The 22,250-nt window shown below is 38.1% G+C and overlaps 2 protein-coding genes and 1 long non-coding RNA gene across 4 annotated transcripts in view; 1 reads left to right on the top strand and 2 right to left on the bottom strand.

The window, feature by feature from the left end:
- LOC147818074 (uncharacterized) overlaps nucleotides 1-6,337 on the bottom strand; it is a 7,324-nt gene extending 987 nt beyond the window's left edge. The window contains exon 1 of the long non-coding RNA XR_015438343.1: nucleotides 6,250-6,337. This is a non-coding gene — a long non-coding RNA (uncharacterized LOC147818074). The remainder of the gene's footprint in view (nucleotides 1-6,249) is intronic.
- Nucleotides 1-9,136, top strand: part of slc22a31 (solute carrier family 22 member 31) — a 22,823-nt gene extending 13,687 nt beyond the window's left edge. Inside the window, exons 6-9 of the mRNA XM_023424358.2 lie at nucleotides 4,977-5,085; nucleotides 5,303-5,517; nucleotides 5,627-5,738; nucleotides 6,294-9,136. Coding sequence (XP_023280126.1) covers nucleotides 4,977-5,085; nucleotides 5,303-5,517; nucleotides 5,627-5,738; nucleotides 6,294-6,738 — 881 coding nt within the window. The 3' untranslated portion in view covers nucleotides 6,739-9,136. The remainder of the gene's footprint in view (nucleotides 1-4,976; nucleotides 5,086-5,302; nucleotides 5,518-5,626; nucleotides 5,739-6,293) is intronic.
- dpep1 (dipeptidase 1) lies at nucleotides 8,605-22,250 on the bottom strand. 2 transcript variants are annotated; one of them, XM_087178765.1, is made up of 11 exons: nucleotides 22,229-22,250; nucleotides 15,127-15,220; nucleotides 14,758-14,884; nucleotides 12,871-13,003; nucleotides 12,607-12,757; nucleotides 11,944-12,013; nucleotides 11,486-11,662; nucleotides 10,054-10,138; nucleotides 9,859-9,934; nucleotides 9,223-9,358; nucleotides 8,605-8,855 (listed from the first exon to the last, which is right to left on the bottom strand). In XM_087178765.1, exons 1-11 carry the CDS (start codon nucleotides 22,233-22,235, stop codon nucleotides 8,685-8,687), a joined length of 1,227 nt encoding a protein of 408 aa, XP_087034891.1. In that variant the 5' UTR covers nucleotides 22,236-22,250; the 3' UTR covers nucleotides 8,605-8,684. The 2 variants fall into 2 exon arrangements, with proteins under 2 accessions (XP_087034891.1, XP_023280127.2); XM_023424359.2 differs by lacking the exon at nucleotides 22,229-22,250 and adding an exon at nucleotides 17,604-17,739.

The following is a 22,250-nucleotide window of genomic DNA, read 5'->3' as shown; positions in this document are numbered from 1 at the left end:
ATGCTATGACTAATAAAATTGAATGCTTTACAATACTAACTTTTTTTATACCTTACTATACTATGATGTCTTTCTGACATTTTATGCCTTACCATTCTGTGGCTTTTTTTTACGTTTTCATGCCTTACTACACTATGACATTTTTTGGCATTTTTATGCCTTACTGTACTATGACGTTTTTATGACAATTTTTTGCCTTACTATACTAATGCGTTTTTTTTTTTTTTTTTTTTTTTTTTTTTTTTTTTTTTTTTTTTTTTTTTTTTTTTTTTTTTTTTTTGCATTTTTATGCCTTACTATACTGTGACTTTTTTTGACGTTTATATGCCTTACTATACTATGACTTTTTTTTTGGCATTTTTATAACTTACTATACTATGACGTTTTATGCCTTACTATACTATGATGTTTTTTGATGTTTTTTATGCCTTACTATACTATGACATTTTATGCCTTACTATATTATGACATTTTATGCCTTGCTATACTGTGACGTTTTATGACATTTTATGCCTTACTATACTATGGAGTTTTTGGCATTTTTATGCCTTGCTATACTATAACGTTTTTTTTATGTTTTTATCCCTTACTATACTATGACGTTTTTTTAAGTTGTTCTGCCTTACTATACTATTACTTTTTTTGGGCATTTTTATAACTTACTATACTATGATGTTTTTATGACAATTTGCCTTGCTATACTAATACTTTTTTTTTTTTGTATTTTTATGCCTTACTTTACTGTGACTTTTTTTGACGTTTATATGCCTTACTATACTATGACTTTTTTTTTGGCATTTTATGCCTAACTATACTATGCCGTTTTATGACTTTTTATGGCTTGCTATACTATGACGTTTTATGACATTCTCTGCCTTACTATACTAATGCGTTTTTTTTTGGTTTTTTTTTTTTGCATTTTCTATGCCTTACTATACTATGACTTTTTTTTTGGCATTTTTATAACTTACTATACTATGACGTTTTATGCCTTACTATACTATGATGTTTTTTGATGTTTTTATGCCTTACTATACTATGACATTTTATGCCTTACTATATTATGACATTTTATGCCTTGCTATACTATGACGTTTTATGACATTTTATGCCTCACTATACTATGGCGATTTTGGCATTTTTATGCCTTGCTATACTATAACGTTTTTTTTTATGTTTTTATCCCTTACTATACTATGACGTTTTTTTAAGTTGTTCTGCCTTACTATACTATGACATTTTAATGCATTACTATATTATAATGTTATATGCTTTACTATACTATGACGTTTTTTGATGTCTATATGCCTTACTATACTATGACTTATTTTGGTCATTTTTATAACTAACTATACCATGACGTTTTATGACATTTTATACCTTACTATACTATGACATTTTTATGAAAATGTTTTGCCTTACAATACTATGACGGTTTTATGCCTTATTTTGCCTTACTATACTATGATGTTTTTATGACAATTTGCTTTGCTATATTAATACTTTTTTTTTTTTTTGCATTTTCTTTGCCTTACTATACTGTGTCTTTTCTTGACGTTTTATGCCTTACTATACTATGATGTTTTTTGATGTTTTTATGCCTTACTATACTATGACATTTTATGCCTTACTATACTATGACGTTTTATGACATTTTATGCCTTACTATACTATGACGTTTTTTTTAAGTTGTTCTGCCTTACTATACTATGACATTTTAATGCATCACTATATTATAAGGTTTTGTGCCTTACTATACTATGACGTTTTATGACATTTTATGCCTTACTATACTATGACGTTTTTTGACGTTTTTATGCCTTACTATACTATGACGTTTTATGACATTTTATGCCTTACTATACTATGACGTTTTTTGACGTTTTTATGCCTTACTATACTATGACGTTTTATGACATTTTATGCCTTACTATACTATGACGTTTTTTGACGTTTTTATGCCTTACTATACTATGACGTTTTATGACATTTTATGCCTTACTATACTATGACGTTTTATGACATTTTATGCCTTACTATACTATGATTCTTTTATGCCATTTTTATGCCTTACTTTGACTTTTATGCCAATTTTATGATTTCCTCTATACTATGAAGTTTTTTGATGTTTTTACACCTTACTGTATTTTGGCATTTTTATACCTTACCATACTATAACGTCAAATGCCTCACTATACTATGACATTTTATGCCTTACTATACAATGACCTTTTTTTTGACATTTTTATGCCTTACTATACTATGACATTTTAAAACATTTTATGCCTTACAATACTATGTTGTTTTTTGACGTTTTTATGCCTTACTATACTATGACATTTTTATGAAAATTTTTCCCTAACAATACTATTATGGTTTTATGCAGTTTTTATGCCTTACTATACTAATGCACTTTTTTTTTTTTGAATTTTTATGCCTTACTATACTGTGACTTTTTTTGACGTTTATATGCCTTACTATACTATGACTTTTTATGACATTTTTATGAAAATTTTTCCCTAACAATACTATTATGGTTTTATGCAGTTTTTATGCCTTACTATACTAATGCACTTTGTTTTTTTTATGTTTTTATCCCTTACTATACTATGACGTTTTTTTAAGTTGTTCTGCCTTACTATACTATGACATTTTAATGCATTACTATATTATAATGTTTTATGCTTTACTATACTATGACGTTTTTTGACGTTTATATTCCTTACTATACTATGACTTTTTTTGGGCATTTTTATAACTTACTATACCATGACATTTTTTGACATTTTATGCCTTACGACTATGACATTATTATGAACATTTTTTGCCTTACAATACTATGATGGTTTTATGCAGTTTCTATGCCTTACTATACTATGATTTTTTGGCATTTTTATAACATACTATACCATGACGTCTTATGACATTTTATGCTTTATTCCTTTGCTATACTATAACGTATTATGAGATTTTATGCCTTACTATACTATGGCCTTTTTTTTTTTGATGTTTTTATCCCTTACTATACTATGGCGTTTTTTTAAGTTACTATAATGCATTACTATATTATAATGTTTTATGCTTTACTATACTATGACGTTCCTTACAATACTATGATGGTTTTATACAGTTTTTATGCCCTACTGTACTAATGCGCTTTTTTTTTGCATTTTTATATCTTACTATACGATGACTCTTTTATGCCATTTTTATGCCTTTACTATACTATGATGCCTTACTATACTATGAAATTTTATGCCTTACTATATTATGTTTTATGCCTTACTATACTATGATTTTATGACATTTTGATGTTTTCATGCCTTACTATACTGACATTTTATGTCTCACTGTATTATCTTTTATGCCTTACTATTCTATGACCATACTATGACATTTTATGCCTCACTGTATTATCTTTTATGCCTCAGTATTCTATGACATTGTTATGCCTTGCTATACTATGACGTTTTATGATATGACTTTTATTGCCTTACTTGTATGATGTTGTTGTATGTTACTATATTATGACTCTTAACAGGTAAGCTTGGTGGTGCAATGGTTAGGCAACAAGGAGGCTGGGGTTTAAAGCCCGATAAAACTCTCACATTCAAAAAACATTCACATTAGGTCAAAAGGACCCTCTAATGACATTGTATGCCTTATATACTATGTCTTTTTTTTATGACTTTTATGCCTACTATATTATGTTGTTTTTATGACTTTTTTTGCCTTACTATACTATGTTGTTTTCATGACTTTTTTTGCCTTACTCTACTTTGTTATTTTTGACATTGTATGCCTTACTATACTATGACGTTTTGACATTTTATACCTTAATATACTATGACATTTTATGCCTTACTATAATATGACGTTTTTATGACAATTTTTTGCTTTACCATACTAATGCGTTTTTGTTTTTGTTTTTTTGCATTTTTATGCCTTACTATACTATGACTCTTTTATGCCATTTTTATGCCTTAATATGACTTTTTTATGCCATTTTTTGATGTTTTTACGCCTTACTGTATTTTGGCATTTTTATACCTTACCATACTATAACGTCAAATGCCTCACTATACTATGACATTTTATGCCTTACTATACAATGACCTTTTTATGCCTCCTATCCTATATATATTTTTTGAAATTTTTATGCCTTACTATACTATGTTGGTTTTATGACTTTTTGTACCTTACAATACCATGTCGTTTTTATGACTTTTCGTGCCTTACGATACTATGTAGTTTTTATGACTTTTTGTGCCTTACTATACTATGATGTTTTGACATTTTATACCTTAATATACTATGACATTTTATGCCTTACTATAATATGACGTTTTTTGATGTTTATATGCCTTACTATATTATGATTTTTTTTTGGCATTTTTATAACTTACTATACTATGGCGTGTTTTGGCATTTTTGTGCCTTACTATTCTATGACGTTTTTATGCCTTGCTATACTATGACGTTTTATGACATTTTATGCCTTACTATACTGTCGCATTTTTTTGGCATTTTTATGCCTTGCTATACTATAATGTTTTATGACATTTTATGCCTTACTATACTATGGCGTTTTTTGGCTTTTTTATGCCTTACTATGTTATAACATTTTTATAGTTAGTATAGTTTGACGATTTTTGACGTTTTTTATGCCATTACTATACTCTGGCGTTTCTTTTATGACTTACAATACTATGAATTTTTATGCCTTACTATACTATACTTTAAGAAGGAAAAGGATTAGTTGAATGATACGTTAATGTATTATCAGGGTCAATACAGGACTCCATCTCATAATTATTTGGGGAATTAGTGTATATGTTATTTTCCCCATCTCAAAGTTGCTTTTTGCATATATATATATATTGAATAAGGAAGAATCAGGTTTCAACCAACAAACTTGTATTGTAATATATTGCTTGAATTCTTGGTGGTTTTAAATCTTCTTTTTCTGTTTATAGACATAGATACAGCATACGGAGAGGACTGTCGACCAAGGTACCATTCAGTTCTGGAGCTGCGTCAGACTCGTATTATCTGGAAGAACTGCCTCATCCTCAGCTTCACTCTGTAAGTTTGTCTTTTGCATGTGAATCAAGATGAAATCGATCTTGCCTCACTGATTTTACCCACTGAAATATTTATTTCATGATAAAAAGTGAGATGTGGAGGAAGGTGAGCAGAAAGATTAAAAAATGATTTTTAAGCCTTGAGACACACATTGTGTAAAACAACTGCAAATACAGTATCTTGATTATGGTCCAATTCTCCCTTCCCTCCTCTCCAGGTTCATTGGAACAGGCATCCAATACTGTTTCACCAGAAACTTGCACAGTTATTCCACCAACTTCTACTTCAGCTACTTTCTCAGAGTGATAACTGGAGCTCTGGCCTGCATCTTCATCTGTTTGACTGTCAATCACTTTGGTCGGCGTGGTATTCTTCTATTTTCGGCCATCATCACTGGGCTGTCATCACTGCTGCTTCTGGCCCTCACTCAGTGTATGTAACAGCCACATCTCTCTGTCTCTCTTTTTTAACTATTTTTAGCAACATTTATAGTATACACACAAAATGGGTTCAGTTTCGTTTGTGTCTGTGTTTATGTCAGACCTGCATGGAGGCCTGGTGTTGGTGCTCTCTGTCGTGGGTCTGCTGTTTTCTCAGGCTCTCGCCATGCTCAGTGTGTTCTTTGCCTGTGAGGTGATGCCAACTGTAGTTCGGTAAGTGTATTTCTTCTTGACCAAAGTGATGACGCTGCCATTATTTACTGTAATACAGTATATACAAAACTTTGACACTACAAATAAAGTGAAAAAAAATTCTCCTACATACACCGTTGCACAGTTTTTCATGTCTCTGAACATAGTTTATGATGTTGGCTGCATGTTTGTGGACATTGTCATGCTGCAGAATGAATTTCTGACCAATCAGACACCTCCCTGATGATATTTGATAGATAATAATCTAAACATCTGAAGTGCTTAAGACTTTTGCACAGTATTGACTTTTCATTATTATCATCTAATTCCCTGAAAAGACCAAAACAAATAATGAATTAATCTTACTGAGAAATATTGCCTTTGTAACTAAAGCCTTGCATTGCGTATTCTGAATGTGTATTAGACCACTGCAAATGCGCAATTTACTCCTGTTTTGAGTAATGTTTGCAAAAACTACAGATTGGGCACAGAAGTTCAACACAAGATATGAAATATTGTCTGTTCATTATACCTTGCCTTAACGGTTTTTGTTCCTCTTTTCCATATTTCTGTCAGAGGTGGTTGCCTCGGCCTCGTGCTGGCAGCAGGTTGTGTTGGCATGGCCGCCTCTTCCCTGATGGAGCTCCAGAATAACAGTGGCTACTTCCTCCACCATGTCATCTTCGCCTCCTTCGCTGTCCTCTCTGTTCTCTGCATAATGCTCCTACCTGAAAGCAAACGCAAGCCACTCCCAAACTCCCTGAAAGAGGGCGAGAGCCAGCGACGACCGCCTCTCTTCCTGTCCAGGCCTGACAGGGACAACCTGCCTTTACTGCGCACCCGGCCCCCTTTGTCGGAGTACAACCCTGATAACTATTCTCGCTTGGTTTCTGCCACCAGGAGGATGTTGACTAAAGATACTTTGCCTTATAGGATCGCTGTGCCAAGTCATTCCCCTCTGCTGTCAGACAGTGAAACACAGGGACAAGAGAATGAGACACCGAGAGAGGTCACAGCTTAGGAATCTCCTCTTCTATACAGACTTGGATTATCCCTTTTCTTTCTACACATACCTCTGACAGTCTACCATCCTTCATTGGGTTATTGTCTGATTCACTGGCTAGTGATAACTCAGCTGAAGAACTGGCCTCGGCTTGGATGCAGTGCACTTTAGATTGACAGCTCCAAGTCTGTCAATTTTCAGCTGTATATAAATCTGTTATATTTTACACTTGAAGCTGTTACTGTGCGGTGGTATTTCCTCTTGTGGATCCAGGTAATGCATTTAAAACCAGTGGCTTTCTTTGACTTTTTTCTTTTTGGTCATCCAACTTTATGTGAGGGCTAGAAAAGTCCTCTTTGAACTGTGACATTGCATGTTCTGTCTGTGTGGAGGCATTCAACCAGATTCTTAGACATTAGTTTCACCAGCGAAGCTGGCTCAACCGTGCAGCTGCTGGTGATCATGTGAGCAGCAGCCCTCTGTCCATTTATTAGTAACTCGTGCACTTTTCATTAAGTATTTTCGTCTGATTCACCAGCAGTGTCTCAGTGCTGAGAGGAGCCCAAAAAGCATAATTGACGCACAAGACTAGCTCAAGCTGTTGTTGAGGAAGTCTTGTGTTATACTTGTGAAGCACACAAGAGGGCACTAATGATGCACTGGTCACTGAGTTGAGGAAACACTGTGGTTATATGTGTGGAATATGAACACCAGATACAAACCAGTTGATGGTGAATTCTGTCTTTGGCTGATGAGTTGGTCCATTCTATAAACCACTTGATTAATTTACCAACTATTTAAAAAGGTGCTCTTTTTTAAATATAGTTTTTTTTATAGTCTTCAAACACTGAACTTGCAAATTTACAAACCACTGTAGATGGCAGATGAAAAGTGAAACCTATCTCAGTCTTGTGACTATGAATTGTGTCCTTGGAGTTAAACGTGAAACACTGGAGTACTGTGGTTTCAATGCTTCAGAATTTAAAAGAGCCACTCTTAAATGAGGATCATTAAATATTTCCACAAGGACTGCCATAAACCTGAGTCTGTTTACAGGTTTCTCTGTATTCAATGTTAAAAAGTGAGGACATTCTGCATGTTAGTGCCTTTACAGCTTGTATAGTGAATGTGATTACTTCAGCACTGAAAGAATGTTTCACTCCTCAAGGTTGCCTTTTTTGTGTGTGTGTGTGTGTGTGTGTGTGTGTGTGTGTGTTCTATGAGAAAAATATTCTACTTGATCAGCCTGAAGGAGGTGTTATTGTGTAGCAGTTTGTGCATTGCTGGAATTAATGTTTTTTACCTTCAGGGGACAAACAAGTTTTGTATCAATTAAAAAAAAAAACAGTGGAATCTGAGTTTTTATGACCAACTGTAAGAATTTCAAAATCAAATCCTAAATAACTAAGAAATATTGACTTATTTCTTGTTTCTACCCCAAAGTGAAGCAATTTATCTGTAAATTAAATTCAAAATATACAACAACAAAATTGCTGTTTGAAAGCTCTCAGACGTATTACCTCCTCCGGACACTAGATGGATCACTTCTCATAGAAATATGGATGGCAATGAGAACTTAGTATGTGTTCTTTCAGTTTACACTTGTGTGACTTCGTCTGTATGTCCTGGTCATCACGCACTCTTTCAGACAGTTGTGTGGTGACAGATAAAACAATACAAATAAGATAAATTTGGCCCTACATGATAATTTTATGCTTTTTTGTTATGATAACAGTGAGTCACTGTTTTTTGGTCTTTTTTACTAAAGTTAACCTGTAAAACTGTCAGAAAAACATTGAAAAGGACAAGAAACAAGCTGTTAAACACAATTTACACTGCAACTGTCAGTACAGAGGGATATGTGGAAAAAAAAACAAACAAAAGTTTTCAGATTTTAGAGATTTCATTAAAAACTCTTCAAACTCTTGACTTACATACAATCAGTTGCACTGATAATCAGACTGTTAAGCTGTGACAAGAGCCTGAAGAGCCAGTGTAAGCAGCAGGGCCAGAGCACTCAGTGATTGGATGGCTCCAGCATTGGGGTACCCGTAGCTTGTCCTACACGGGTTTTTCACCTCCTCATATGGAATAGGAACATCGTCTGGATTTGTGCCGCTCAAACTGTCACGGACCTAACGCACACAAAGATAAGACTATCAGCAACAGACAGGAAAGCACTGTGACAGGTGTGTGCTCTCTGTGTCCACCTGCTATCAAAGCACCAAGACCTCCATTTTGAGCACTCAGTATTTAATATAAATCATTTGAGTATTTGAATGTACCTCTGAAAGAAAACTAAGATGATCATTTACTGAAGTGAGCTAGTCATGCCATATATTGTTACTTCCTGGATCAAACTCTGGATGTGTAAACTCAGTAGAGTGCCTCTTTGTCAATAAAATGCAAAAGAGCAGTTAGGTGGGGTTTTTTTGCATGGTGCTTGAACTGATATCAGAAACACACACACAGGGTTCAAAGTTGTGTGTGTCTATTCGTCACCTTCTCAACCGCTGTCAGGACCCGGAGCAGGTTATTTCCCAGAGCAGCTTTGACCTCGTCATCAGTCCATCCTCTCCGCAGCAGTTCAGCCACAAGTTTGGGCACCTTGGACACATCCTCCAAACCCTCTGGTAGTCTGAGAGGATGACATGCAGGATGGCTGATTTTACTTCCTGGCAGTTACATTTAACTATCATGTCAAGTCTCTTATGGGTTATTTATTTATTTATATATTTTGTATTGTATCAACACAGCTCTCCTGTGTTCTGACTTTCTCTATGAGATTAAATATTCACTAGTTTTAGGGTGAAAAACATCCTTAGTTATTATTTATGAATAGTTTAACACTCAAAAACGTATCTACTGTGCTTCATCAAGACGTGCATGAGGTGCTGACAACATACAATCCCACTACTGTCATCAAATTTTGATTCAAATTTATGTGTGAACATATGTAACAGAAAAAAGAAAAATTAGGACAAAAATACAAATACAGAACTCTGTCAATAACCAAAACTGTTCTAACTTTGCAAAACATTGCAAATTCATGTAAGATTCCATCTCTCGTCGTAAGCAGCTTATCAAGAACATTGTCTATTTCGTCTTTAAGTGAATGCTGGAATAATTTATACGAACCTGGTAACGCCATCATAATCTCCACCAAAACCAATGATACCTGCCCCGGCCACTTTCTTTATATGATCAAAGTGATCTACAGTGAAATGGAGAATTAAGTGCATGAACTTCTTTTTGGAAAGAATGATAGTTCTTAATATTTAACAATATCTAACCAGATTTACAGTAGTTGTCATGATCATAAAGGTCATTTACCAGCAACATCTGAGAGCTTTGCCAACTTGTTGCAGGTCACATAGTCATTGTAGAAGTTCACCATGACGATTCCGCCAGTTTGATTCTGGAGAGACAGATGTTACATGGCAGTGAAAACACAAAGTACTGACCTAGACACTCTGATCTATGGCTGGAACAAGACACTGGGTAATTTCTGTTTTATTAGACAGGAGACTGTCTGAACTGATTGAGTGCAGAACAGCAAGAGTTGCGTTCAACCAGGCAATAATCCAAGTACATGAGGGTACTGACCTCTTCTGTCTTATCTATCAGGATGCCTGTTTCCTGGTTGGAACTGTCTTTTATCTTTTTGCTATTTTACATTGCAGCACAATAATCCTCTTGCTTTATAGCCCTTAGCTGAGTACCTGCGATTACACAGCAGTTGCAGTGCAGCTGCTGAACCCGTTGGCGCCATTAAGACTTACTTATGGGTGTGTCAGTAAGGTGAGATGTGTTTTCATAGTGCTTAACAGCTTCACTAGCCTGGACATCTGAAACTTTCTGCTTTTCCATATCCAATATCAGTGGTCTAAAAAAGCTCAGTAACATTTAGCCATATTTCTACTCCCACAAGGGAAATGTAGTACTTTTTATATGCCACTACATTTATTTGTCAGCTATTGTCAGTTGTTAATATTTCTGATTAAAATTTCACATAAAAAAATGTGAAAATACAATAAAATACAATATTGTTGTTATGAACTATACAAGTGGTTTGCAATCATTTTGGCTTGTGACTCCTCATTAAAAGCAACATCTAGTTTGGGCACCGGTTCCACCAAAAAGAAATATATACCCTCTCAGCTTTTCAGGTGGCTTCATTTAAATAACAGTTTGAGGGCCAAAGAGGTAGGATTATCCAATATTACACAAAAAAGAAAAGAAAAATGACAGAATAATGAATACAGATTTGTGTCGAAAGTCTCACAACACCTCAGATCTATGTTGTGACTCTTGGGAGGGGATTGACCCCTAGGTTGAGAGCCACGGACTAAACTTCCTGTACATAAATTAATTAATTAAAAATAGTTCAACCTCGACCAGCTACAACAGTGAAATGCTGTTTACACAGCATTAACAATCTTATAATCCCATGTAAATAATATATCACACATAAGGGCCATGTTCATGCATAATGAACACTTACTCAAAATAGATTCCACTGATAATACTTCCTTACTGAAGTAAGATTTTGAACTTCTAATGTAATATTATTACATTAACGTATTAGTACTTTTAGAAAATCTGAATACTTCTTCCACTGCTGTTCAGTATACGTGTCTTTACTCCTTAGCCTTGTGATTACCCTGCTGGTTGTTCCACTTTCTCTCCACCTCCCGTCTTCAGGGCCTTGAACCCGAACAACACACAGACACATTAACAGACGCATACACACACACAGACTCACGACTCTCTTGAGAATATCATCAGGGACGTTTCTTTTATGTGGACAGACTTTGTAGGCAGAAGAGTGGCTGAAGATGACAGGAGCTTTGGACATGTCCAGCACTTGGTTCATGACTGCAACAGTCACATGGGCCAGATCGATCAGCATCCCCAGACGATTCATTTCCACAATTAGTTGCTGTTGTGGGAAAGCATTATGATTATTTCTATGGTCAATAATTGGTGGTACCGATGAAATATAAAACCTATGTAAAATGTGCTAAATATCATTATTTCTTTCATTTCTACTATCAGTAATGTTAACAGACTTTGACATTACAGAGTCTTTTTCTGTAAGTTCTTGTTGTTTTACACATCTTGCAGGTGATGTTTGATGATACCTTGTTGATGATAGTATAACATTTTAAGACAGTAATTTGTAACTTATTAAACTTAAAGCAATACTGCTTGTACTCAGACCTTGCCAAATGGAGACAGACCATTGTGTTGAGATGGCTCTGATCCAGTGTCAACAAGCCAGTTATCTGCCCTGACATGAAAAAGAAAAAAAAAAAAAAATGTTACCATGTAAAATTCAAACTGACCAATCGAGGAAATTCATTTTGATTCTTTGGATTTACCACAGAATAACCAGGTATCACATTTCTAGCTTAGGAACTTCATTCAAGTGCTCTTCAAAGGCCACATACTGTACTTTGTAAATATCATTACAAATAAAGTGGCTCCTGCAGAGAATCTGATACCAGTGCCAGGGGAGAACATAAGGCCTGCAGGAAACCCCCATACTCTCCACACCACAACCTTAACTGACTGCAATACACCACACAGATGTAACTGTGCCTTAATGAAAGTAAGGTAATAAATATAGACACTGAAGCTTCATGATTCCTACCTATAATGTCTAAATGTCTAAATGTTGTCTCTACAATCTTCCTATGACTGTTTCTGTGCGCTGTGCTGTAGATCTTACAATTGCTACTTTAATTAACAGTAAATTGAATAAAAACACACACATACATACATGCTTGTGTGGTGCTTGTAAGACTGTTGTAATGTCACATATGTGTGTATCCCCCTTTGTGTATTTGAAGGCATAAAATCTGCCATACTGCTGGCTCTTACCATGGTGTGTTGCAGGAGTGTGTGAGAGTGAGGTAACGGACGCCCAGCTGGTACATGACGCGGAGGGTTCCCAGACTGCTGTCTATTGAATGACCCCCCTCCACTCCAATCAGACTGGCTGTCTTTTTCATGCTGAAGGCATTCATGATTTCTGTGCAGTGCAGACATGAGAGATGACAGGTGATTCAGCCAGGAGGCAGAGGCAGGTATGAACAGAGCGTTTTAAATGTCTCTGAAATCAAAAGTTAAAGCTAAAAGTCTCACCTTGGCTACTGGTGGCAAACATGAAGGTTTCTGGGTATTTCTGGCACATCCTGTGAACCACATCTATTTGCTCCAGTGTTTGTCTGACTGCATCTTTGTACTGACTCTCACAGGGAACATAGGCTGACCAGAACTGAGAGAAGAACAATGGATAATGTACGAGTTATCTGCATTGCTGTGTAGCCAGGGAAATACATATGTTTGAAATACATACAGCAACTTTTCAACAATCACACTTATTATTAGAAATCATACGCTTGCCCACTGTAGATCTACAGAAGCCCTGAAAGGCAAGTGAAATCTTTTTTGCCAGGATCATTTTTCTAAGTTTTTTTTTCATCTGTGGAAAAAAGCCCTGAGAGTCAAATGATGATCTTTTTTCTTTCTTTTTTTGCCAGGAATAAAAAAAATGGGGTACATTAATTAATTAATCAATCAACCAATAAAATACACGAATAAAAATAAATAATAAAAACCTAATGAGTGGGTCATTTGGTAGCTTGCTAAGGGAATATGATAATTTTGTACATTTAATGATAGCTATTGCTACAGAGGGCTTAATTTATGCCGTATCAACACCTATTTGATTGGATACATCACCTCCTTTGTCACCATCAAAATCTGTTGTGTAATATTTAATATGATCTTTTCTGTCATTCTTTAATTTCCCATTGATGACTATTGCTTAGGTGTTGTTTCAGAATCACGGACAGTGCTATAAGTCACATGTTAGGTGCCACGCTGGAGATCAATAGACAGACAGAACAAGAGACTTATTTAGCCTGCTTTCTTTTCGCAAATGCCTTAATTTCATTTTCCTCCCCAGTATATCAAACCACAGCCAGAAGGCGACAGGGAACTGATGGGGAAGTCAACAACAGCAAGAGAGAGTGAGTCTCTCAGGGCCTCGTTTTCATAGATGAAAAAAAAAACCTTTTTCCTGGCAAAAAAAATGTATACAATTTTTCACTTGCCTTTCAGGGCTTCTGTAGTTAACATTGAACATTAAGAATTTCTTGAATGTGGTTCTTGCAAAGCAAAGTTTTCTTTACTCCAGCTTGCATAACATGAAAATGTATTTTTGGACATGCATGAATAGATTCTGGCAACATTAAAGGTTTTCCACCTGAATAATATAGTGTGTAGCTGTAGTATTTTACAGGAGGTATTTCAGGTTTTACAAGACTAACATTGACTGAATCTTTTTCTGTATCCTCACTGTAGTCCAATAATTTATCATGAGTGTGTGATTAAACATAAGAAATACAACAGCAATGGACATTATTATAAAGAATGTCACAGTCCTGAATCTGATACGTAAATGTGCAGGGTATCAAAATTAAAGATGCACTGATCTGACTTTTCTCACCCTGTCCCAGTATCTCAACTCAGAGTACTGGCCAACACAGAGTACTGATCTCATACCAGTGCGTGTTTCCTGATATTTAAAATGTATACTTCACTGTGTAGAATTGATCTGCATATTTTTATATAAGGTAAACTGAGACCGCGGACTAAATAATTTTGTGGATCATCTAGCCAATAACCGATCGAGGCTTTGTGAATTACTGTCAGTCAAAAAATTAGGAGTCCTAAAGTTAGGACTGAAATGTCCATTATTTTTTGGAGTTTTTCCTTAATCAGCAAGTTAGGAGCTACTTTTACCCTTGAGAAGTTTTGGGCCCTGGTGAGTTGAGAGATATTCCTTGCACCTCTCAATGATACCAAACTTCTTTATTTCAATATTATCGTAAGAAAATGTCTGAAATGACATTTGTGAAGCAGTTTTGAAGATAGGATGTGGGGGAGACAGAAAATAAAGTATCCTCTGACATTGAAAAGATAAATTTCCAGTTCCCAGTACATTCTGTTCTGTACATACAGTACCTGCGCTCCCAGCCGTCCCTCCTTGATCTTAGGGATGTTGGTGTGCGTTGTGTTGAGTGTGTTAAGATCTACTTTGTTGAGCTCATTGTTGAATTGCTTTCGAAGTTGCCAAGGCAGATCGTTGTGACTGAAAAATAAGAAAGTAAATTGTCACACACTAACAGAGCCTTTTCTCAAAACTTACAGAGTGATTTTACAGCAGGGAGCAAAACTATTTGTTTTGACAAGCCCTAGAAATTGCTTCCAGACGTGAGCGTTTACTGAAGAATGTACATTTACTGCTGTTGGTACTCACGTGGCAAGTCGCAGATACCATTTTTAAAACTATCATGCAAAGCACATTTTCCTTTATGCAATCCATTTACTTACCCGTCGATGAGCGGTGTCTCAGACATCAGCTTCAGAGCTCTGGTCATGTGAGGATCCTCAGCCAAGGTGATGACACAAGAACTGACCCACAGTGCTAAACAAACAGCAGAGATAACCTTGGATACCATTTCTTAAACTCTTACACACTTTTAAATGCACTGCTCTTTTTTTCTTATTGTCCCTAAACTTTCTTCACTTCTGAGGAATCCTGAATCCTACCAACTACGGCTGGAACAGATTTCTCTCTTGTTTGCTAACTTCCAGTCTTTTAGTTTTTTTTGTTTGTTTATATCTGTACAGATTCTCTAAGACTCCCGCCCACTTTTCTGTCCGTTTCCATTCACTTGAGCCTTTGAATATCAACTCTGCTCATTGCCCCCCCCCTATCTTTAGTCTGTTTCTCACTGTTTTCTCGCATCAGGGATCATAAATGCAGTACAGTAGCTTAAAACCTTCATACAATATCTGTAATGATTAGCCAATACATGTTGGTTAATATGTAACGTACCTTTTGACTGCTTATCTAAAGTTCACTACTTGTGCTTTGGGCAATATTATCTCTCAGTTTTACATTCATGTGTCCTTGAAAAAAGCTTTAAGAGACCCTGCACGATAAGGGCAAACAATTGTTTACATATATACCTTTTTTTCTTATTGTCAATAAATTCCATGAAAAGACAAAAAACAACAACAAACGGATTCTACTAGAAAGTTTTCTCTGTTTCTTATTCCTCTTTGTCATGGAGCTAAAGACATAAACACGTCAGTAAATCACACTCTTGCAATCAGTTGCACATATTCCATGACCATGAACTTACGCAGTGTCCTGTATTTTGAGTGAATCACACTTTCCCCGTTCTGCTTCCAGAAACACCCACCCAGAGCCCCAAATGTGTATTAATCCACGACTTAAAATAATCCCCAGCAAATACATAGTATATCTGTCAAAATCACAGTGCCCAGGTGTTTTAGCCAATTAAGGGCCCTTATTTGTGCCTTGTTTATGAAGTGTTACATCTTTAGTAGGGTCAAATGAGGTTTGGGCTGGGTGCCACAGAGAGGGTAGGGAAGTAATGGAAAACAGACTAAAGCATTGCTGGTTTTGGGCTTCTCATGGGATTTGTTGACATTAAATATAGAGAATAGCATCAGCCTTAATCTTTAATCAAGACAACATGCTGACAACTGTTGGCTAATAATGATGTCAAATAGAATCATTACCATCACTCACACTCAGACAATACAAGACTTCCAGCTCATTTTCCTAACATGCTGTCTACAGTCATCATTACAAAAACAAATGTTATGATGTTTTTCAATCAGATAATCCACTGGAAGATCTGAAGTCTATGGGGAGGTTTCTAACTTAATGTCATCATCTTTTTGGCAGCCGTCAGACCCAGAAGTAAAAGCCTTCTCTGTGATTTTATAACATTAACAGCTGAATAATCATTTAGAAGTAAAACAACAAGTGAGTCCCAGTTGCATCTGATAACACATGTTCAACTCTAGAACAAAAGTGCTCACGTCTGGGGAGCCCCACATCATATGTCAATAAGATCCCACTTTTAATTTGTTTTGCTTTGATATGATTTTGATAAACATCTTTCGAATTGTTGATTAATTAATAAGGGCTCCTGCAAGAGGATGCCTAAATTAAAGGTATATCTGCTAAGAGATCATTATTATGCAACTTGCTAGCTAGTAAAAAGCTGGGCTTACTCCCATCAATGTACTGGGATTGCCTTGCTCTGAGAATTAAGACCTCTGATCCAAGGACACTATTTAAATGTATTTTAATCAAAGATATTTCTTTTTTTTAAATTCTGCTGAAACATTTATGTGTTGTTGGTGGATTAGTGATGCCAAAACATATTCCATATTGGTAATTTCTTTTAATTGTGCTCTATTTTGACCAGATGCAAATCATATTGAATTAGTCCTTATAAATCCTTTAAATGGTGTCCTACAGAATTCGAGCATCTGAGATAGGGTCCTTATTAATATATAAAAATTGTTTCAGGGCTTCTTTTAATTGATCGCAAAAAGCAGTGTTCTGTAGAAGAGAGATTGAAATCATATGTATCATTTCAAAAGAGTCTAATATATAATCTATCCTTGAAAAGGAGTTGTGTCTTCCTGAGTAAGATGTATAATCCCTTTTTTGCAGATAATGTGTACACCATATATCTAAAAGGCCTTATACAGATATCAGATTCTTTAGAGCATGGGTGCTTGATAAGGTGATATTGGTCTTCGAAGTTTTGTCTAAGCATGCATCAATATCTGCATTGATGTGACCTCCCGAAATAATTTTAAAATCCTTCATTTCATTAATAACTGTGGATAAAGGGAAAAAATGTCATATGCACTGGGAGCATACACTGAAATGAGCGTCATTTTAACACTGTTAATGACTATTTTCACGAGTAGTCCTTCCCTCTCCGTCCTTTCCTCTTTAACTATACAAAACTTACGATTTGAACGAAGTAAATGCAAGCACAGGTGATGGCTGCCTGCAGGGCGTTTCCGCCTGACGCACCTCCAGCGATGCCTGTGGGGTAGCTGCAGGGTCATCAGCCAGGAGCCACCCTTCATTGATGTTTCGCTCCATTATTCCTGGAACATCTCGTGGTGGTGGAGCAACGGCAGGGACGTCTCCCTGCCGTCCCCTGCAGCTACCCCTAGGACCCTTGTTTTCCCCACGACATATCCTTCCTTCTCAGCCACAGCCAGAAGCTGGCTCTTTCTGCCTCCTCTGCCAATTCCTTGGATGCCTTATTCAGCTTTGGCCCGGTCACTCCGATGCTCCTCAGGAGGCGCTGGATGGATGTTCCAATAAACCCCCTGCAGCCAACTTCCACAGGGCAGATAATGGTCGCCCACCCTGCTTCTCGACACTCAGCTGCCAGCTCGGTGTATTTCGCCTTCTTTCTTTCGATTGCTGCCTCCATTCCTTCCTCCCAAGGGACTGTGAGCTCTGCCAGGATCACTGTTTTGGCCGAGGGGGACCACAGGATGATGTCTGTTCTCAAAGAGGTCGTGATTATCTCTGGCAGGAACTTGAGCTGCCGGTCAAGGTCCACTCTTAAGTTCCAGTCACATCCAGGTATTAGCAGTGATCTTCTCTCCCTCTGGGTGATGTTCTGAGCCCCTGCCCCTTGTCCTACAAAATGGATCAGCTTCCGTACTGTTGAGGGATGGTCTTGGGCCGCTTCCAGCCTTCGTGCCTCGAGGACTTCTGCCAGCTTCCGCAGGACCAGGTCGTGCTGCCACCTGAGCCAGAGCTGTCTTGCAACTGGACAGGATGTGCTGTAGACTTGGGTTTAGGGCGTTGCACAGATGACAGTTTTCCTCTGAGCCGTACCACCAACTCAGATTGCTGGGGCTGGGGAGGATGTCGTAGGTGGCCCGAATGAGGAAACTTAACCTTGCTTGAGGCATCTTCCACATGTCGGACCACTTGATGGTCCTGTCGACTACTCCTTCCCAGGTTGTCCAACGTCCTTGTTGCCGCTGGCTGAGTGCTCTGACCTTGTACTGCTCCTCCTCACTCCTGACCACCTCTTCAATCACCAGGTCTTTCCTCTCCTTTCTTGTGGCTTTGGACCAAAACTTGGTCTTCTCTGTTCATCAGCCTGCTGATGGCCTGGTCGACAGCCTCTTTAGCCTTCCACTTGCGTCCTGTTCGAACCGGTGCCTTGGTGTTTTTTACAAACGGGTCAGTTGAGTCTCTCAGCTTTACTACGAGCCTCGCCTTCTCCTGTCTGTAGCCCAGGTTGATGGACTATAATGGCAGCTGGAATGTGTTTTTCCCAAACAGGCCTATGTTGGAGAGGCTCCGGGGTAAACCAAGCCACTTGCGAATGAAATTGTTGGCCTTGGCATCCATCCTCAGTACTGTGGATGTAGTGATCTCACACAGCTTCAGGGGCCACATCAGGCGCTGATAGAGGGTGAATTGGTAGCACCAGACCTTAAGCTTCCCTGGGAGGTGGCTCTTGTCAATCCTCTCCAGGCCGTCAGGCTCCTTTCCGGATTGAGAGACTGCGAGACTTTGCTGGTTTGATTCTCATTCTGGCCCATCCGAGGAGCTCCTCAAACCTCTTTAGGAGCCTGGCAGTACACGCCGCTGTTTGGAGAAGGCTTGTTACATCATCCATGTAACTCCGCAAAGCCGGTAGTCGTTGGCCAGACTGTGCTTTTACTCCTCAGACCACTGCCTGCCGCCAATCAGAATTACCTCAAAAGCTGCCGTAAAGAGGATGGGAGAGATTGAGCAACCCATTGCAATGCCTTTCTCGAGCTGATGCCAGCTAGTGGTAGCTTCCTGTGTAGTGTAACAGACTTTGAAACTGCTGAAGTAGTTAGATACCAGTCTCTGGATGCAGGTTGGGTTATGGAAGAATTCTAAGGCAAAGGTGATAAGCTGGTGGGGGACAGAACCATAGGCATTTTCCAGATCCAGCCAGACAACATGCAGGTCTGACTTCTCACGCTTGGCTGTTTGAATCTGGTTCCAAATCATGGTTGAGTGTTCCACACAGCCAGGGAATCCTGGGATGCCTGCTTTCTGGCAGCTGGTGTCAATATAGCTGTTTTCTAGGAGATAGCTGGTCATTCTCTTCGCCACCACTGAGAAGAAAACCTTCCCTTCCACATTCAGTAGGGCAATTCCTCTGAACTGGTTGATATTACAGGAATCCTGCTCTTTTGGGATGAAGGTAGTCACTGCTCTGGTCCACTCTGATGGGATGGCTTGTGTCTTCCAGGCAACTCTGATCATTTTCCAAAGGAGCTTCAGCACCATCGGGCAGCTCTTATATACCCTGTATGGCACACCATTCAGACCTGGTGCTGAGGCGGATCTTGCCTTGTCTACCACCTGCCTGATATCAGCCCACCTTGGTGCTGTCGTGTCGAACTGAGATTCAGGCTCAGCAGGGCGGGGCATGTGTCCTGGCGAACCAAGTGGAAAGTTCTTCTCCTTGTCACCCAGCTGACTTTTCATGTGCTCCTCGAGCTCCTGTGCAGTGGTTTCCAACTTCCCATTCTTTTTCTCCTCAAGTAGGCTCTTTGCAAAATTGAAGGGGTCCCGGAAAAACGTCGCTCTCTCTTTCTCTTTCTTGCTTCTCCGTCTCCGGATCCGCTCAGCCCTCCGCAAGGTCGCCAGCCTGTCTCTGATTTGGACCCAGAGTACCTTCAGACCTTCTCTCTCATTCTCGTCAGCTTTCCTCCAGGCCTTCCTGAGTGACCGCCTCTCCTTTACCAGCTTGATTATGGCTCCCTCGGGGTCTTCTTCCTTCGCACCATTTCTCCTAATCTCTCCCTGCCTTCTTCGTATATGATGTAACCGAAGAGGTTCAGCTTGGTGGTTGCGCTCCCTTGCAGAGATTTTCCAAGGATGGTATGCAGGTCTTGGTCGAGACTTCTCCACACCTCTTTGTCACTGGCTTTGGGCCACTTGACTTTAGGTTGTCTGGTCGTCTCTCCCTTCTTGCTTGTGTCGGGGGGTTCACTGCTAGGGGTCTCCTCCTGATGCTCATTCTGTGGGGTGGACACTGGGTTTTGTCTGTGCTCCTGCTGCTGGGAAAGGTGCTCGTCTTCCCCCTGGCCATCTGCAATATTGGAAAGAACAGCACTGTGGTGCTCAACCTGGCTCTGTCATTTCATTAACAACTGTGGATAAAGGGAAAAAAAGTCATATGCATTGGGAGCATACACTGAAATGAGTGTCATTTTAACACTGTTAATGACTATTTTCATGAGTAGTCCTTCCCTCCCGGTCCTTTCCTCTTTTGACTATACAAAACTTACGATTTGAACGAAGTAAAAATAATCACTCCTTTTGTTTTATTACCAGCTGGAGAATGTGCTTCTACCTTGAAGTTTCCACTGTCTAGTTTGTATATATATTGATGTAATAAATTAGTTTCTTGTAACAATGCAATATCTACATTTTTCTTCTTTATAATTTCCAAGCAGCTACAGCGTTTTGTTTTTTTTACTTCATTGATGCCCCGTATGTTCCATGAGAAGACAAACACATTTTTTATGTGTCAATCATATTTGCTGTAAATATACAGTGAATGATCCAGTAACAAACAAAGGCCAAACACAACTGAAGAAAAAAAAAAAGAAAATGAACAAACATTATTACTAGACATTAAACAACCCAGGCAATTAAGAACCCCAAACTGACTCCTCTTACTCCGCCCCATCTATGTGGAGCTGTGACACACGTAAACAAGGAGAAAAGAAAACACTTTCATGCTGCTGTCTTTTAAGCGTAGTAGTCAAGTAAAGGACTCAAGTAAAGTACAGATACGCAAAAATGTACTTAAGTACAGTACTCAAGTAAAAGTACTTCACTACTGTCCACCCCTGGCCATACCTAACTACTGTGCACAATAAGTTATTTGTGTTAACGGTTCCCCCTTCACTAGAACTGCTATCAAGTGGAATTAGGCATATTAAGGGAAGGTTTCACCTGCTGTTCGAAGTCTTCCATCGCCTCTGCTGCTCTGGTAAAGGAGAGAGTTTTGTCCTGCACAAATGTTTTAGTGTTTCTGACTGAGTCAGGGACAACTTCTTGAGTACTGTGGATAATAATAAAGAGCCAGAGACCTTGTATAATGATAACAATTAAACTAGTGATTTTCTTCAAAGTTGAACAAAACGGGGCGTCGTGTAGCGTAGTGGTCTAAGCAGGCGCCCCATGTGTAGAGGCTACAGTCCTCGCTGCAGTCGGCCCCGGTCCCTGCATGTCATTCCCCCTCTCTCTGCCTCCATGTTTCCTGTCACTCTCCACTATACTGTCCATTAAAGGCATAAAAAGCCCAAAAAAATATACTTAAAAAAAAAAAAAAAAAGTTGAACAAAACATGAGATGCACTTGTGTGAGGTGTCGCTTATGAAAGGACTGATTTATTGCCCTTATCCTCTCCATCATCTTATCTTCAAGGCTGCTCTTCCAATTAGACAACAAAGATGATGGTCCCCGGTAAACGTTGGACAGTTTACTGAATCAAAGGGTTCACTGAGGATTATTCAGTGCCCTAACAAACAGTAGGGAAAAGGCTATTAAATGGTTAACACATACCTTGCATGACCTTTAACCATCA

The sequence above is a fragment of the Seriola lalandi genome, unplaced genomic scaffold (genome assembly GCF_002814215.2).
Source record: "Seriola lalandi dorsalis isolate HSWRI2012SDOR001 ecotype SW California unplaced genomic scaffold, Sedor1 jcf7180002054735, whole genome shotgun sequence".
In the NCBI taxonomy this organism is placed as follows: domain Eukaryota; kingdom Metazoa; phylum Chordata; class Actinopteri; order Carangiformes; family Carangidae; genus Seriola; species Seriola lalandi.
The sequence above is the reverse complement of the archived record's forward strand: the minus strand, read 5'-3'. Positions and strand labels throughout refer to the sequence as shown.

Coding starts and splice junctions, on each gene's coding strand:
- dpep1 (XM_023424359.2), bottom strand. CDS start 17,724: ATGAAGGGTGGCTCCTGGCTGATGACCCTGCAGCTACCCCACAGGCAT. Junction 13,004..14,757: donor AGGGACGGCTGGGAGCGCAG/GTACTGTATGTA, acceptor TTCTTCTCTCAG/TTCTGGTCAGCCTATGTTCC. Junction 12,014..12,606: donor CACTCCTGCAACACACCATG/GTAAGAGCCAGC, acceptor TTTTCATGTCAG/GGCAGATAACTGGCTTGTTG.